Below are 16,621 nucleotides of genomic sequence, written 5' to 3' on the forward strand. Positions count from 1 at the left end.
ATGAGATACCATTTCATAACCAGTAGGACGGCAAATAAATAAATGGAAAATAACAGTGTTGGTGAGGATGTGGAGAAACTGGAACCCTAGTACGCTGCTGGTAGAAATGTAAAATGGTACAGCCACTGTGAAAAACACTTTGGCAGATCCTCAAAAAGTTTAAATATAGAATTACAATATGACCCAGCAATTCCACTCCTAAGTATATATCCAAAAGAATTGAAAACAGAGACTCAAGTAGATAACTGTATGCCAATGTTCATAGCAGCATTATTCATAGTAGCCAAAAAGTAGAAATAACCCAGTGTCCACCAACAGATGAATGGATATAGTACATACATACAATGGAACATTGTTCAGCCATAAAATGGAATGAACTTGGCTGCTGTGGTCTTTTTTATGATTCACTAGGAGAACTCATAGGATTCACTCAGCAGCATAGGGCCATACTCAGGGCTATGGTTTATTACAGCAAAAGGATATAACAAAATCAGCAAAGGGAAATGGTACATGGGGTACCATCCAAGGAGAATCAGGTACAAGGTTCCAGAGCCTCTAATGAGCTTCCTGGTAGACAACACTTCAGGTGTGTTGTCACAATTTGATGCTGAAGGAATTCGCACATCCTGTTTGACTGTACTAGGTTAGGACTCTTGAAAGCTTGTGCCAGGTTTCCTGTAGACTTTGCCCCACGTGCTATTGTTTCTTTGCTGATTCTGTTCTGTATCCTTTTGCTGCAGTAAATCTTAGCCATGAATATGACTATATGCTAATTCCTTCTAGTGAATCACCAAAGCTGAGAGTGATCTTGGGAAGCCCAGACACAACAGACACTGGCGTACATTAGCGATGTACATGTGATACACATGCAACAGGCATCAAAATATTCATGTGTTTTAGCCTAGCAATTCCTCTCTGGGAAACAATACTATGAAAAACCACACAAAGAAAACAGGAAAGTCAATGCTCACTGGTTTACAATAGTCCCCCTTTATCCACCAGGGAGAAATACATTCTAAGACCCTCAACAGATGCCTGAAACCACAGATAGTACCAAACCCTATGTAAACAGATGCTCCTTAACTTACAATGGCATTATGTGCCAATAAACACATCAAAAGTCAAAAACATTGTAGGGCAAAAATGCACTTACCACCCTGATACACTGATTATAAAGTCAAAAAATTGTAAGTTGAACTATCCTAAGTCAGGGACTGTCCATACTATGTTTTTTTCCTATACGTACGTACCTATGATAAAGTTTAAGTTGTAAATTAGGCACAGGAAGAGATTAATAACAACTAATAATAAAATAGAACAATTAGAACAACATACTGTAATAAAAGTTATAGTTATCTGAATGTGGCTTCTCTCCCTCTCAAAATATCTTATTGTACTATACTCATCCATTTAATATTGTCAGACCATGGTTGAACATAGGTAACAGAAACCGTGAATAAGGGATACCTGTATTTCTAAAACTGAAAAAACTGGCAGATTCCAAATGTTGGTAGAAGCAAAATATGTGTTAAACAATAGATAAATGGTTGAATAAATGACGCTATATTAATAGAATGAATTATTATACCACTATTTAAAAATTACCATTATGAAGGCTATAGCAACTGAGGAAATGCTCATAATACAATGTTGATAGGAACAACAAAAATTATTTGCATGTTGACAATCCTGCCAAAAATACATTTATTAAAATACTGAATGATAAATAACTAGAGCATCAGTAACTATGTTAGAATAATTTAAAAATTGTAATTTTTTCCTATTTTCTAAAAAGTTAATGTCATTATTTTAGTTGAAAATATTTTTTAAATTCTCCTCTATTTAAGAAAAGACATACTTTTCTAATCTGTGTTTTATTTATATTAACAAACTTACCATAAATTTTTCGAATTTCTAGTCCAAGTCGATCTTTATACAAGTCTGCAGATTTCTGCAGCCTTTTCAACCTCTCTGCATTCGCTTTATTAGCAGTAGAAATAGCTGTGATTAAAACACACACACATATTAAATGTTTTAAATAGTAAATTAATGCTTACTGAGTTAATTTTTTAAACTTAAAATCAACTATAAAATGATGCCAAGCCTATAAATCTGCTTTCATTTATTGTTTCTCTATCTACCAGTTAGCTAAAAGAAGTTTTTGTTCATTCAGGTTGGAAGGAAAAACTGCCCAAGAAAATGTATACAGATAGTGAGAAGAATAAGCCTTGTCTTGCTTTATTATGTAGTAGCATAAATAAATAGGCCAGGGATTCGTATGGGTGGCATAGAAATAAACAGACTTCATTTATACTATTGTGCTTTTTCTAGATAATCAATTGCTTCATGGGAAAATGTTCTATTCCTTTACGTGTAACTATTTCTTATAAGAGGTCAGCCTTATTTCATGAAAAAAAAAGTTTTTTCTTTTTCTTTTTTTTAAGTTAGTACAATAGTCCCTAAGTATACTTTAAAGTAGCTTAGGGACTAAGTAATGAGAAAAATAATTTCACAATTTAGACTTGATTAAGAACTCCACATGAAAAAGCATTAACAAAACAAATTTTGCTATTTTCAGGAGATTTGAAGAATAGATTACCTAGTTTGTGAGCAAACAAGTCTCCTTTCTAAAAGATGCATTCATCTGAATATGAAAGTTCTTTATACAAAAGAGATTTTGCAGCATAAAAAGAGCACTTAATATTACCTAGCAGAGAATGCATGGTCAATAAATATTTGTTGCATAAAGTACACTATGGCTTGTTCAAAGCAAATTTTATTTAAAAGGGACACCACTTCTCACTCTGCTTAATTAAAATCTTTTATCAGCCGGGTATGGTGGCTCACGCCTGTAATCCCAGCACTTTGGGAGGCTGAGGCATTACAACACCTGAGGTCAGGAGTTCGAGACAAACCTGGCCAACATGGTGAAAACCCTGTTTCTACTAAAAATACAAAAATTAGCCAGGCATGGTGGCAGGTGCCTGTAATCCCAGCTACTCGGGAAGCTGAGGCAGGAGAATTGCTTGAACCTGGGAGGTGGAGGTTGCACTGAGTCAAGATTGTGCCATTGCACTCCAGCCTGGGCAACAAGAGTGAAACTCTGTCTCAGGAAAAAAAATAAAAATAAATAAATAAAACCTCATATCAATTTCATTATTACTGATTATATTAAAAATCACAAGAGAAGGCCCTTTAAGTTAAGGAAATAAAACCCAGTTAGCTAACTTTAATGACATCTTGCAGAGATGAGTGGCTGGTTATGCCCTGAGGTACTGTAATCCATTTTTAGCAATGAACTTGAACAGGCAAGATGTACTTAATAATGGTGAACCGTCACCACTTTCCATTTTAGATCAGTATGTTTACAACAGGAAACTTACTTTCCTTCTTCCTAGAATATTCTTCCTTAAGATCCTGGATATTTGCAGTCAGTACTTCCAATTCCTGCTTTTTGCCTTTTACTTCAGCAATCAATTTTAACAAGTTATCCTTTTTTTCTTGAATGAGCTTATTTTGCCTGCTGATCTCTGTAAGAAGCACAAGGTATTAGCTAGAATATGCTTTGCTCTCTGACATGTATCTAAGAAAAGGCCAAAGTTTACTGACTTTCATAAAGATTAATAAAGAACGTTTCGACTGATAAGCATTTTCTAATGATTCAAAATTTATAAAAGACAAAAAAGAAAAAAAATCCTAATCTATTTTTTCCTACTCATCTTTAAAAAAAGTGAGACAGAAAAGCTTCTTAAAATGAGAATACCAAATTAAACCAAGAAACAGAAAATCAAAAGATCATGACCCTCGCAGCTCCCCACTCCCAGTAAGTACAGAAATAAAAACTACCAACAAAGATAACCAAACTCTATTTTTTATTTTTATATTTTTTTGAAACAGGGTCTCGCTGTTGCCCAGGTTGGAATGCAGTGGCACAATCACTACTCCTTGCAGCCTCCCACCTTAGCCTCCTGAGTACCTGAGACTACAGGCACATGCCACATCATGCCTGGCTGATTTTTCAATTGTTTTGTCTCACTATGTTGCCCAGGCTAGTCTCAAACTCTTAGGCTCAAGCAATCCTCCTACCTCAGCCTCTCAAAGTGCTGGGATTACCAGGGCTAGCCACCACGCCTGGCCAATAACCAAACTCTAGAAGATGGCTTTACACAGTGCTTTGAGGAAAAGGCTCACTCTAATGCTATATAAATTATTCTGGAACATACCGAAAGACAGAAATAAGTGAAGGAAGACAGGTGGGCAGGCAAAGCTTACAATGTAAGCATAATTCTGAAGCTAAAACAAAAAATTAGGCCGGGAGCGGTAGATCAAGCCTCTAATCCCAGCACTTTGGGAGGCCGAGACGGGCGGATCACGAGGTCAAGAGATCGAGACCATCCTGGCTAACACGGTGAAACCCCGTCCCTACTAAAAAAAAAAAGATACAAAAAACTAGCCCGGCGAGGTCGAGGGCGCCTGGGGCGCCTGTAGTCCCAGCTACTCGGGAGGCTGAGGCAGGAGAACGGCGTAAACCCGGGAGGCGGAGCTTGCAGTGAGCTGAGATCCGGCCACTGCGCTCCAGCCTGGGCCGCGACAGAGCGAGATTCTGTCATAATAAAATAAAATAAAATAAAATAAAACAAAAAATTAAAGATAGCACTGGCCCTCTACCCACAACTATATAAACTAATCTCACTTAAAAACATAGGTGCAAAGATGCTCAGCAAAATATTAACTTACATTAAAAATAGTCCACCAAGAGCAAATATAGTTTATTCTAAGGATTTTATGTAGTGAAGGTGTAATATTAGGAAAATCTATCACATGAATAAGAATTGAAGGAACATATCATGTGAATTCAGCATCCACTCCTGACACTGATTCTTAAACTATAAATGGAAGGACATTTAACATGACAGAAACAAATCAAAAAACTTTTCAAATCTCATAATATATATTTGGCATTTCTAAAAGGAATAAAATAGATGCCAGTTAGCACTGTTATTTAATATCTCCCTAGAAGTTTCTGGCCAAGACAAGATATTTAGCTGGTAAAACTATAAGGAAAAAAAAAAGAACTATTTTTCATTATATGTAGACAATAGACATCTATCTAGAATACTCAGAAAAATCTACTGAAAACCTATCAGAATTTGTGGTACTACACACCAAAAAAATCAATAGTTTTTGTACATAACACCAGTGATTAATACATAGGTAAGAATAGATGTTTATACTAATATTAATAGCTGTAATATTCATTTTTGCACTTTGTTTTTATTGGTTTTATTAGTTTTTGCTATTCTGTGCTATTTTTAAGTACTGGCATACCTTGGCGATATTGCAAGTTCTATTCCAGATCACTGTGATAAAGCGAATATTGCAATAAAGCAAGTCACACAAATGTTTTGGTTTCCCAGTACATAGAAAAGTTATTTTACACTATATTGTAGTCTATTAGGCGTGCAATAGCATTATGGCTAAAAAACCAATGTACATATCTTAATTAAAAATATTTTATTGCTAAAAAATGCTAATAATCATCTGAGCCTTCAGTAGGTCCTAAACTTTTGCAGGGGGAAGGTCTTGCCTTGATGTTGATGGCTGCTGACTGATCAGGGTGGTAGTTGCTGAAGGCTGGGGTGGCTGTGGCAATTTATTACAACAGAAAAACAACAAAGTTTGCTGCATCAATCAACTCTTTCATGAAAGATTTCTCTGCAGCATACAATGGTGTTTGACAGCATTTACCCCTGGTAGAACTTCTTTCAAAATGGGAGTCAGTCTTCTCAAACCTTGCTGCTACTTTATCAACTAAGTTTATGTAATAGTCTAAATCCTTTGTTGTCAGTTAAACAATGTTCACAGCATCTTCACCAGGAGTGGATTCCATTCCATAATACCACTTTCTTTGCTCATCCATAAGAAGCAACTCCTTATCCACTCAAGTTTTATCATGAGATGGCAGCAATTTGATCACATCTTCAGGCTCCACTTCTAAATCTAGATCTCTTGTGATTTCCACCATATCTGTAGTTACTTTCTCCATTGAAGTCTTGAACCTCTCAAAGTCATCCATGAGAGTTAAAATCAACTTCTTCCAAGCTCTTGTTCATGTTGATATTTTGACCTCTTCCTGTGAATCATGAATGTTTTATGGCATCTAGGATGGTGAATCCTTTCTCTGGAAGGTTTTCAATTTATTTTACCCAGATCCATCAGAGGAAATCACTATTTGTGGTAGCTACAGCCTTATTTCTTAAATAATGAGACAAGAAAGTCAAAATTACCCCTTGATCCATGGGCTGCAGAACGCATGTTGTCTTAGCAGGCATGAAAACAACATTAATTTCCATCAGCACTCTCGGCTGATCAGATGCATTGTTAATAAGCAGGAATATTTTGAAAGGCATCTTTTTTCCTGAGCAGAAGTTCTCAACAGTGGGCCTAAAATATTCAGTAAACTATGCTATATACACATGTGCTGTCATCCAGGCTTTGCTGTTCCATTTATAGAACATAGGCAGAGTAACTTTGGGAGGCCGAGACGGGCGGATCACAAGGTCAGGAGATCGAGACCATCCTGGCTAACACAGTGAAACCCCGTCTCTACTAAAAAATACAAAAATCTAGCCGGGTGAAGTGGCGGGCGCCTGTAGTCCCAGCTACTTGGGAGGCTGAGGCAGGAGAATGGCGTGAACCCGGGAGGCGGAGCTTGCAGTGAGCCGAGATAGCGCCACTGCACTCCAGCCTGGGCGACAGAGCGAGACTCCGTCTCAAAAACAAAAAAAAGAACATAGGCAGAGTAGATTTAGGACAATTCTTAAGGGCCCTAGGATTTGGGGAATGGCAAGTGAGCACTGGCTTCAACTTACAGTCACCAGTTGCATTAGTCCCTAAAAACAGTCAGCCTGTCCTTTGAAGCTTCAAAGCCAGGTGTTGACTTCTCTCTAGCTATGAAAGTCTTAGATGGTATCTTCTTCCAATAGAAAACAGTTTCATCTACTTTTAAAATCTGTTCTTTAATGATCTGTTCATTCAATGATCTTAGCTAGATAACTTGCTGTAGCTTCTACATTAGCACTGCTGCTTTCATCTTGCACTTTTATGTTATGGAGGCAGCTACTTTCCTTAAATCTCATGAACCAACTTCTGCTAGCTTCAAACTTTTCTTCTGAAACTTCCTCATCTTTCTCAAGTCTTCATAGAATTGAAGAGGGCTAGAGTCTTACCCTGGATTAGGCTTTTGCTTAAGTGAATGTTGTGGTTTGTTTGCTCTTCTATTCAGGCCACTAAAACTTTCTCTACATTAACTATAAGGCTGTCTCTCTCTTATCATTCATGTGTTCACTGAATTAGCACTTTTGCTAACTGGCGCAAGAGGCCAAGCTTTCAGCCTTTCTCAGCTTCTAACACACTTTCCCACTAAGCTTAATCATTTCAAGCTTTTGCTTTAAAGTGAGAGACCTATGACTCCTTCTCTCAGTTGAACACTTAGAGGTCACTATAGGGTTATTAATTGGCCTAATTTCAATACTTCTGTGTCTCAGGGACTAGGGAGGCCCAAGGAGAGGAAGAATGACAGGAATGGCTGGTCGGTGGAGCAGTCAGAAGTCACTCAACATTTATCCAATAAGTTTGTCATCTTATATGGGTGTCATTCATGGCACTTAAAACAATTACAACAGTAATGTAAAAGATCACTGATTATAGAGCACGACAAGAAATACAATAATGAGAAGTCTGAAATCTTGTGAGAATTACCAATATATGATAGACATGAAGTCAGCACATGCTGATGGAAAAACGGTGCCCATAGACTTGCTTGACACATGGTTGCCATTAACCTTTAATTTGTAAAAATTGCAGTATCTGTAAAGTGCAATAAAGGGAAGTGCAATTCAACAAGGTATCCATGTACCAAAATACTGGCCTTTATATCTGTCTCACATATTGGCCAGCACCTCATTACTCCTTCTTGGCTTTAATCCCTCTAACCTCCCTGCCTCCGCCATGTCCCTGTCACTATCTGTACAAGTTCTTCTTGCCCTAGCCCTCTTAAACACTCAGCTTCTGCAACTACCCACCCCTTTCTCATGCACATGCTCAAAATAAAAACAATAATGCCTGTGCATAAACCTGGCCAGACCTCTCTGCTGGGAGAATAACCCTGGCAGGGCCACTTCTTCCTCTGTTTGTCGGAAGAAAGATACAACTGCTGCTACTTGGGGCCCATTGCCCAGAGACAGTGTCCCCAAAGTGTCCATCAGGGGACTAAATAAGGCAGGAAGGCACAAAAAGTCTAAGAGCTCTAGGGCAGAGGTTACCAAGGTCAAATAACCAGAGCCAGTAGAGCTCAAGGGTGCTTTATAATGTGCTTTTGAATTTTTGAGTTAAATATTTAGTTTTACTAATACTTAAATGAAATCTAAACACTTTAAAATCAAGTGTCAATTAGTAATACCAGTAGTCTAGAATTGTATCAAATAAACTAAACTATCTATACTGTCATTTAATTCCAATATTTTAATTACAAGTAAATATGTGCTCCACGGATGAGTAATTTTGTTCTCAAAGTTAAACAAGTTAGTCCACCACCAAATTTATGAAGACTTTAAATACCATAAATCTTCAAAAGAGAAATACACTATGACTTGTTTCCCAAATCGAAGTGAGCATGGAATTCCCAGTGCTTGAACAACATCTCTCAAGACAAGCATTCCTCAGGCAACAGGGAATTCTTGTTTATAGAGGTACAAACAGAAAATTCAGAATCAACCTAGATCAAGAAATATGTATCCTCTGTTTGAAAAAAACTGCAAAGCTTGTCTGAGACACATATTTGATCTGGATATATGAAGAGATATTTTATGCTTCTAAATATTATAAAAGACATGCCAAACAAATGTTGGCATATTTAGGAAGTTAATATGATAAATGAAATATCAAATCAATGTTCAAGAGGTAGATTATTCTCTAAACAGTGCTGAAATCCAAAGTAAATTCTTTAGTCTTTTATTACTTTTTTAAAAGGAGCGGAAAAAGACTCAGCAGTTAAGTAACTTGCCCGAAGCTGTATTTGTTAGGATGAAATAATAAGGGGCAGGCACGGTGGCTCACGCCTGCAATCCCAGTACTTTGGGAGGCTGAGGCGGGCAGATCACGAGGTCAGGAGATCAAGACCATCCTGGCCAATGTGGTGAAACCCCGTCTCTGCTAAATATACAAAAATTAGCTGGGTATGGTGATGTGTGCCTGTAATCCCAGTTACTCAGGAGGCTGAGGCAGGAAAATAGCTTGAACCAGGGAGTCAGAGGTTGCAGTGAGCTGAGATCGTGCCACTGCTCCAGCCTGGTGACGGGGCGAGACTCCGTCTCAAAAATAAATAGACTGCATTCAAACTCAGGTCTTGACTTCAAAGACAATGCTTTGCCCATTAAACTATCCTCTCCCAACAATGGGTTACCATTTTAATCTCAAGAGGAAGACACAAATACAAATTCCTAAGAAAAAAAACAAAGGGATAAACAGATGAAACACAGAATGCAGATGGTTACTAAATATGGAAGATAATTTAACCTCAGATTAATCACAGAAATGCAAGTAAAGCAGTAAGATTTCAATTTTCATTTATTACAACAATGTTTACAAAAATAACAACTAATGTTAAGAGGAATGCAAAATGCTAAGGTCCTTCTAGAAAATATTTTTGACATTGTAAAATAAAAGAGCCTTAAGAGTATTCACCTCCTTTGACCCAGCAATTTCATTTTTACAAAGTTATCCTAGGAAAATAGGCTATATGCAAATATTTATATAAAAAATTCTTTTTCAGTATTTATAATGAAAAACTGAAAACATCTTCAATGGTTAACAAGTAAATGATTTTTGAAACACGGTATATCAATAAAATGGAATGTATTTTCAAAAAAATAGGAATGTGGGAAAATACTCTCAAAGTTGGGAAAAAAAGATAGTTATATAGATACCATGAATATAATTATGTTAAAAATCCACATAGCTCATGAAAAATAAAAGCTAGAAAGTCATTTTGTTAAATGTGGTTCTCAACATTACAGGTGATATTTTTGTTTACTTTTCTGTATGTTCTAAGAATATGAACATGATCATATATTATGTCAAGTATAATTTAAAAATAAACATCTTACTACAAAGAAAAATGCTACTCTTTAAAGATAAGAATTAAGTAGAATTGTACTATACAAGAAATCCAGATTGAAAGTCAAAGTTCCCAATTCTGATCCAGCTCATCAGTTGTTACTCAAGGACCCCCGTCAAAATCACAACTTCTGAAACTCTTTTCCTCATTTGTAAAATGGAGATAACAGTGGCTACCCCATTCTCTGGGGTTAGAGTATCCAGTAATAATAACACAAAAACTTTTAAAGTAGTGACACATAAATACTACATATGACAGTGTTTTCATTATAACATTTGAAGAACTGCGTGAATTTGGCGCCCTTGATGCTGTGTGACTATTTTTTCTTTTTCTTTTTTTTTTTTTTGAGACAGAGTCTCACTTTGTCTCCAGGCTGCAGTGCAGTGCCATGATCTTGGCTCACTGTAACCTCCGCCTCCCAGGTTCAAGCTATTCTCCTGCCTAAGCCTCCCAAGTAGCTGGAACTACAGGCGTGCGCCACTATGCCTAATCTTTGTATTTTTAGTAGAGACGGGGTTTCACCATGTTGGCCAGGATGGTCCTGATCTTTTGACCTCGTGATTCACCCGCTTTGGCCTCCCATAGTGCTGGGATTACAGGCGTGAGCTACCGCGCCTGGCCTGCTGTGTGACTATTATTGCATGTGTACACACTTAGTTGTCTTATTCCCAGGACCAACATTTCAAACTTTCACTCCTACTCGCCAGAGGAACCCTTCCTTGCATTTTCACTCCAATGCAGGTCAGTATGGTACAATGGAAAGAGCACAGACACTATGGTTGCAATCTTAGATCCTCTATCTACCCCCAGACCTTAGGCAAGTTTTTTAACCTCAGTGAACTTCAATTTCCTCATCTGTAAAACAGGGATAATCTCTGTCTTAGACAGACTTCAGGGTTTATAATAACTTAAAAGCCAACCCATAGTAAATGACTCTCACCTTCAACAGATGATCTTCCTTCTTGTGATAATTAGAATTTATGGCTCCAGAACTTTAGGCTATTTTGTTCTCTGCAGTATCTTCCTAGAAGATTACCTGGTATAGAGCAGTAGCTCAACAAGTATTCAGCCAGTGAACAGATTCCCTCCACCTTCCTTATTCCCAAAATAATATCTAGCTCAGTCTTTACCTTACTGGATCTACGTGTGACTTCCAGGGTTGACAACACCCTTTCTTGCTTCTCTCCTCTTTTAGTTTCAGTGACCTTCTCTCTTACTTTCTCTGTTCTCCAATTACTAAGTCTGTCTTTCCTGGTCCCTTCCATTTACCCCTCTCTCAAACTGTAGAGAAAATGTAATGCTGGCTCAAGCCTGTAATCCCAGCACTTTGGGAGGCCGAGACGGGCAGATCACGAGGTCAGGAGATCGAGACCATCCTGGCTAACATGGTGAAACCCCGTCTCTACTAAAAATAGAAAAACTAGCCAGGCGAGGTGGCGGGCGCCTGTAGTCCCAGCTACTCGGGAGGCTGAGGCAGGAGAATGGCGTAAACCTGGGAGGCGGAGCTTGCAGTGAGCTGAGATCCGGCCACTGCACTCCAGCCCGGGAGACAGAGGGAGACTCCGCCTCAAAAAAAAAAAAAAAAAGAAAAGAAAACGTAATGCTTTCAAGATGAGTGAGGCCTCTGGAGTTAATCTGATGATCTGGGGCAAATCACAATCTCTCTGGGACTGTAATATCAGTACAGTAGGAATAATAATACTACTAATAATACCAACCCTGGACAACTGTCATGAGGACTGAAGGAGATGGTAAATGTAAGACATTTAGCACAGTATCTGGCATACAGTAATGAGCAAATAAATATTACTAACCAAGGCTACCTTCTTCCACTCTACATATTCTTCCATTGCTTCAACCCCCCAAATTCATTAAAGACTCACAAATCCCTATCTTCAGCAAAGACCACTTTCCTGGCTGGCTTCCAGATGAATATATCCATTGCCTACCAGATATCACCACCTGAAGACTTGCTGCACAATAAACTCAACATATTCACCCAACACATTTTGAAATTGAACCCATGTATGTTTCCTTCCCACCTATAAAAACATTCTCCTCCTCTCTTTCAACCCCTCACTTAGTAAATGCGTCACCACTGATTCATACTCCATGTCAGAAGGAATCATCCTAGACCACAACATATTCTCACCTTCAGGCCAACAGTCTTGAGTCTAAGTCCTCAGACCTGTCACTGGTCCAAGCCATACTCATTATGTGCCTGTACTATTACACTAAGTTTTTCCTTTAACTGGTCTCTTTATGGACAACAGTCTCACTCCCCTCCTGTTTATTGTGCATGATTACTAGATTGCTTCTTCTGAAATAAAAATACAATATCATTTTCCAGGTTGAAATCCTGTAGCAACTCTTTATCTCCTGAAAAACAGTCTAACCCCCTTTGCCCAATATGGAATGTCCATCATCTGGCCAACCAGTTCTTCGAGCCACTTCTCCGCCACTCCCCATCCACAGTGTATTCTAGCCATCCCGGAACATAACAAGCTCGCGTGTTCCTGCCACATTTCATGTGCTGTTTCCTCTTCCTAAAATGTAATGTTGACTCTGTTAAACATCCCTAACCCTTCTTTATGTGATCTCCTCCAAAGCAGCGTGGTATAATCATACTGTAGGTTCAAATCATATTTCTCTTCATTATCAGCTATCTAACCTTGAGCAAGCTGCTTAACCTCTCTGTGCTTATTTTGTCATAAAAGTCTAACATGTAAGACTAAAAGCAGTATCTATACCTCTTAGGGTTGTTGTGAGGATCCATGAGTCAATATATGCAAAGAGCTTAGAACAGGGCCTGGCATGTGGTATACAAGATAATGGTTAGCTATTAAATATCCTGCAATCCTCACTGGAAGAATCAAACCCTCCAGATTCCATCCTCATCCTCACACAGCATCTATTACATTATTATAACAACAATTACAATTTTTTTTTTTTTTTTTTTTTGGAGACAGGGTCTCACTCTGTCACCCAGGCTGGAATGTAGTATCTCTAGTGGAATTTGAACTGTGGACACAAGTTTGTGTCCAGTGTGTAAGAACTCAGTAACAACTGCCAGGTCTCAGTAAAAGCTACTGATTCACTCTGGACAACCTGGAGAGTGGTAGAAATAAGATGGCAAGAATAGGAGTAAAAATATGGAGAGAAACACTGTCAGAGTACTAACAGAGCTGAGAGAACTCCAGCTTTTCAATCCCCAGGCTGTGATTTCCAACGTGAAAACTCATCTTTTAAAAAATACTGGCATTTATACTTTGGCACTAACAAATCCCACAAGTATAGTGCTGAGTGAAAAAATGGACAGAAGACATACAAGAGAATGCCATTTATATAACATTCAAAAACACAATACTAGAGGCCAGGCACAGTGGCTCACACCTGAAATCCCAGCACTTTGGGAGGCCAAGGTGGGCAGACCGCTTGAGCCCAGGAGTTTAAGACCAGCCCACACAACATGGTGAAATGCCATCTCTACAAAAAATACAAAATTAGCCAGGCGTGGTGGCATGCACCAGTGGTCCCAGCAACTTAGCAACCACTTAAGTGGGAGTGTCACTTGAGCCCAGGAGGTCGAGACTGAAGTGAGCCCAGATCATGCCACTGCACTCCAGCCTGGCTGACAAAGTGAGATGCTGTCTCAAAAAACAAAAAACCTCCATAATCCTAAACAATATATTGATAGATTAGTTGTGGAAGGTGGGAGAAGAAGGTATAACGTAGAATGTTCTTTCTTAAGCTGTATGGTATGTCAATATTTATTCCTATATATAAGCACATGTATATGTGTTAATGTGTACGTATTTTGTGTATGTGTCTCTCTCTCTCTCTCTCTATATATATATATATATTTTAATTTTTTATAGAGATGGGGTTTCACCATGTTGCTTGGGCTGGTCTTGAACTCCTGGGCTCAAGGGATCAAGGGATCCACCCACCTTGGCCTCCCAAAGTGTTGGGATTACAGGCGTGAGCCACCACATGTGTGTGTATATACATATACATATATACACATATATATGTGTATATATACACACACAACATATATGCACTTGTGCACACAAAATACGTTGTCTTACTTGTATGAGATTTCATGATAAAGATGTATTATCTAAAAAAACCCATGATTTATACTTTTTCACATACGATTTTGATATTCCAGAAACATCTCAACCATTCGTTCTTCTTCCTTTAATTTCACAGACAGCTTTTCTGAAAGAGAAATTGAACTTTCAATTCAGCTGAAATAACACTAAAAAATAAACTAGAACAGCAAAAACAGCATGATACAAGTTAACATTAGGTACCTGCAAATGCTTTGATGGAGTCCTTGTAGGTATCTCTTAGTCCCGCCATCTGACAGGAGGTGTCCGTACTTTTGAATTTATTCCAAAATTCATTTATGTTTTTATCGAACAGTGCCAGTTCATCCTCTACCATTATGTAGGACAATGCTAAAAACAGAATACACATTGCATTTTTTAACTTATTGAAATCAAATCAGCCACATATTCCAATCAGGTATACAGTATTTTGGCAATTTGTCCTTTGCTAGAAAATAGCAACTTATCTTTAATTCTAGGTATTCAAGGGTAGATCAAGTAACCTGGGCTTAACTGTTGTTAAGGTGCAGCAAGAATTCAGGATACCTTTACCTTCTAGCAGCTTATTAGTAGGTAAGTGTAACTGCACAGGACACTTAAACACGCTATGACCCTGGGTCCATTTTCTCACAAGTAAAACCGTTGACTTCTAAAACACCTTTTCCGACTCTAACCCTTTCTGATCAGAGATCATCAGTATCGCCAGGTGGCCGGCACCCTCCCATAGAATAAGACCCCACACCTCTACCCTGTTTCTCTCCACCTCAGAACAGTAAAAGTTAACAGTAAAATAGGGACTAAGGTGGGAGTTGAGCGGGTTCCGTCCAGGATGTGTGCAAGTCACCTCGGGCCTCAGTATCCTCTGTAAAAGGAGGTCCTGGGAGAATCCTGGACCTGCCAGTATTTTGCGACGCTAAAACCTTCCCAGGAGGACCAAAGATATCTCCTGCAGTGAAACCCAGAACGCTTTGGGTTCGCAGCTGCCCATTCCACCAGGCTGTGAGACCCAAACAGCAACAAGATGCGCACTTCACAAACGCCGCCGCAAATACACACATTCCGCCTCCAAATTCAGTTTCCCCTATCGCGACAGGTGGGCCGAGGAGCCCAGCTCGGCGCCCACCTCCCTCACCTTCGCAGGCAGGCCTGAGTCCTGCCGCCTTCCCCACACCAGATAAGCGCCCACTCTAGCCAACAGCCGAGCTCCAGACGCAGCTCCCACAGCCCCGCCAACTTTCCGATTTCAAACCTAGTGCACTTCCCGCCACCCGCCTCCAGGCGCATGTTCGCCTTCTGATTGGCCGATAGCACAGGCTCTTCATGACAGGATTGGTTGAACTCACCCTTGGAGTCTCGCGGGGAAAATGGGGGGAAAAGGGCATTCTGGGATTCGTAGTTCTTTTCTGAACAACAGCCAGGGTCTCCGCTGTGACCCGAAAGTATTATTAGCACCCGAAGAGCTCGCCCACGACAAGTCATTCATCGGCTTCAAATAAAGGTTTCTGGAACAAATATATATGTTGACCTTTAATCGTATATTTTGCAAGAAATACATCCTCTTCTTTGTATTCACCTTGTAAAGTTGACTTCAATTATGAGTGGGCAGAAACATTAAGATGGTCCTCAGAATAGGTTTTTACTGCTTACAAAAATATTCCTTCTCTTCTACACCCCCAGCTTCTCTAACAATGTTTTTGAGGCCTAAGAGAACACTATGTTACTATCTTGCAGAAGTGGAAGAAACTAGAGCACTATCAAAATCACCTGCTGTGTTCCTTGAGGACAGGAATGAGGCACAAGGTATTCAACTAGGATTTGCCAGAGTAGACAAGCTGCAGGGAGTCTGCGTTGTTCAGAAACTCCGAAAGGTGACATGGATTCGGTATTTGAATCCTTCTTGGTAAAACTGAGGAAGAAAGAAACTAGGGAAAAAACCTAGAGAATACGCTTTCTAAAGAATGGAAAATAAAGCTGGCTAAAATAATGAGGTCAAAGTTATTATTTTCATCTTAGACTATGGTATGTTTGTGAAAATAAAGTCTCTTATTATACACCAAAAGATCGTTACTATACTAGTTTCTTTTCATTTTCATCAACAATACAAACACCAACAAGAAATAAATATGTAAACAACATGCTTAGAGGACCAGATATTAGCCATTCTTTATCCAAGAACTAAATTAAGACCTGTGAAACCAGGACAGGTTATTATGAATATTTAACACTTCACAGTATGCCCAAAAGTCACCTTGCAGCCTAGAGACTGCTATTAATACAGTTAGACATACAGTTTACTACGATAAATCTCCTTTCATTTCCAAATATTTTC

The 16,621-nt window shown here is 38.8% G+C and overlaps 1 protein-coding gene across 2 annotated transcripts in view; it reads right to left on the bottom strand.

Moving 5' to 3' along the window:
• SPC25 (SPC25 component of NDC80 kinetochore complex) overlaps positions 1-15,570 on the bottom strand; it is a 30,230-nt gene extending 14,660 nt beyond the window's left edge. For both annotated transcript variants that reach the window (XM_023189707.3, XM_023189706.1), the window contains exons 1-5: positions 15,425-15,570; positions 14,497-14,643; positions 14,336-14,401; positions 3,384-3,530; positions 1,897-2,001 (exon numbers count right to left, since the gene is read on the bottom strand). In XM_023189707.3, the coding sequence (XP_023045475.1) occupies positions 1,897-2,001; positions 3,384-3,530; positions 14,336-14,401; positions 14,497-14,629 (451 nt within the window). In that variant the 5' untranslated portion in view covers positions 14,630-14,643; positions 15,425-15,570. The remainder of the gene's footprint in view (positions 1-1,896; positions 2,002-3,383; positions 3,531-14,335; positions 14,402-14,496; positions 14,644-15,424) is intronic.
• Between the last annotated feature and the right edge of the window lie 1,051 nt (positions 15,571-16,621).

The sequence above is a fragment of the Piliocolobus tephrosceles genome, chromosome 11, assembly GCF_002776525.5.
Source record: "Piliocolobus tephrosceles isolate RC106 chromosome 11, ASM277652v3, whole genome shotgun sequence".
NCBI lineage: Eukaryota > Metazoa > Chordata > Mammalia > Primates > Cercopithecidae > Piliocolobus > Piliocolobus tephrosceles.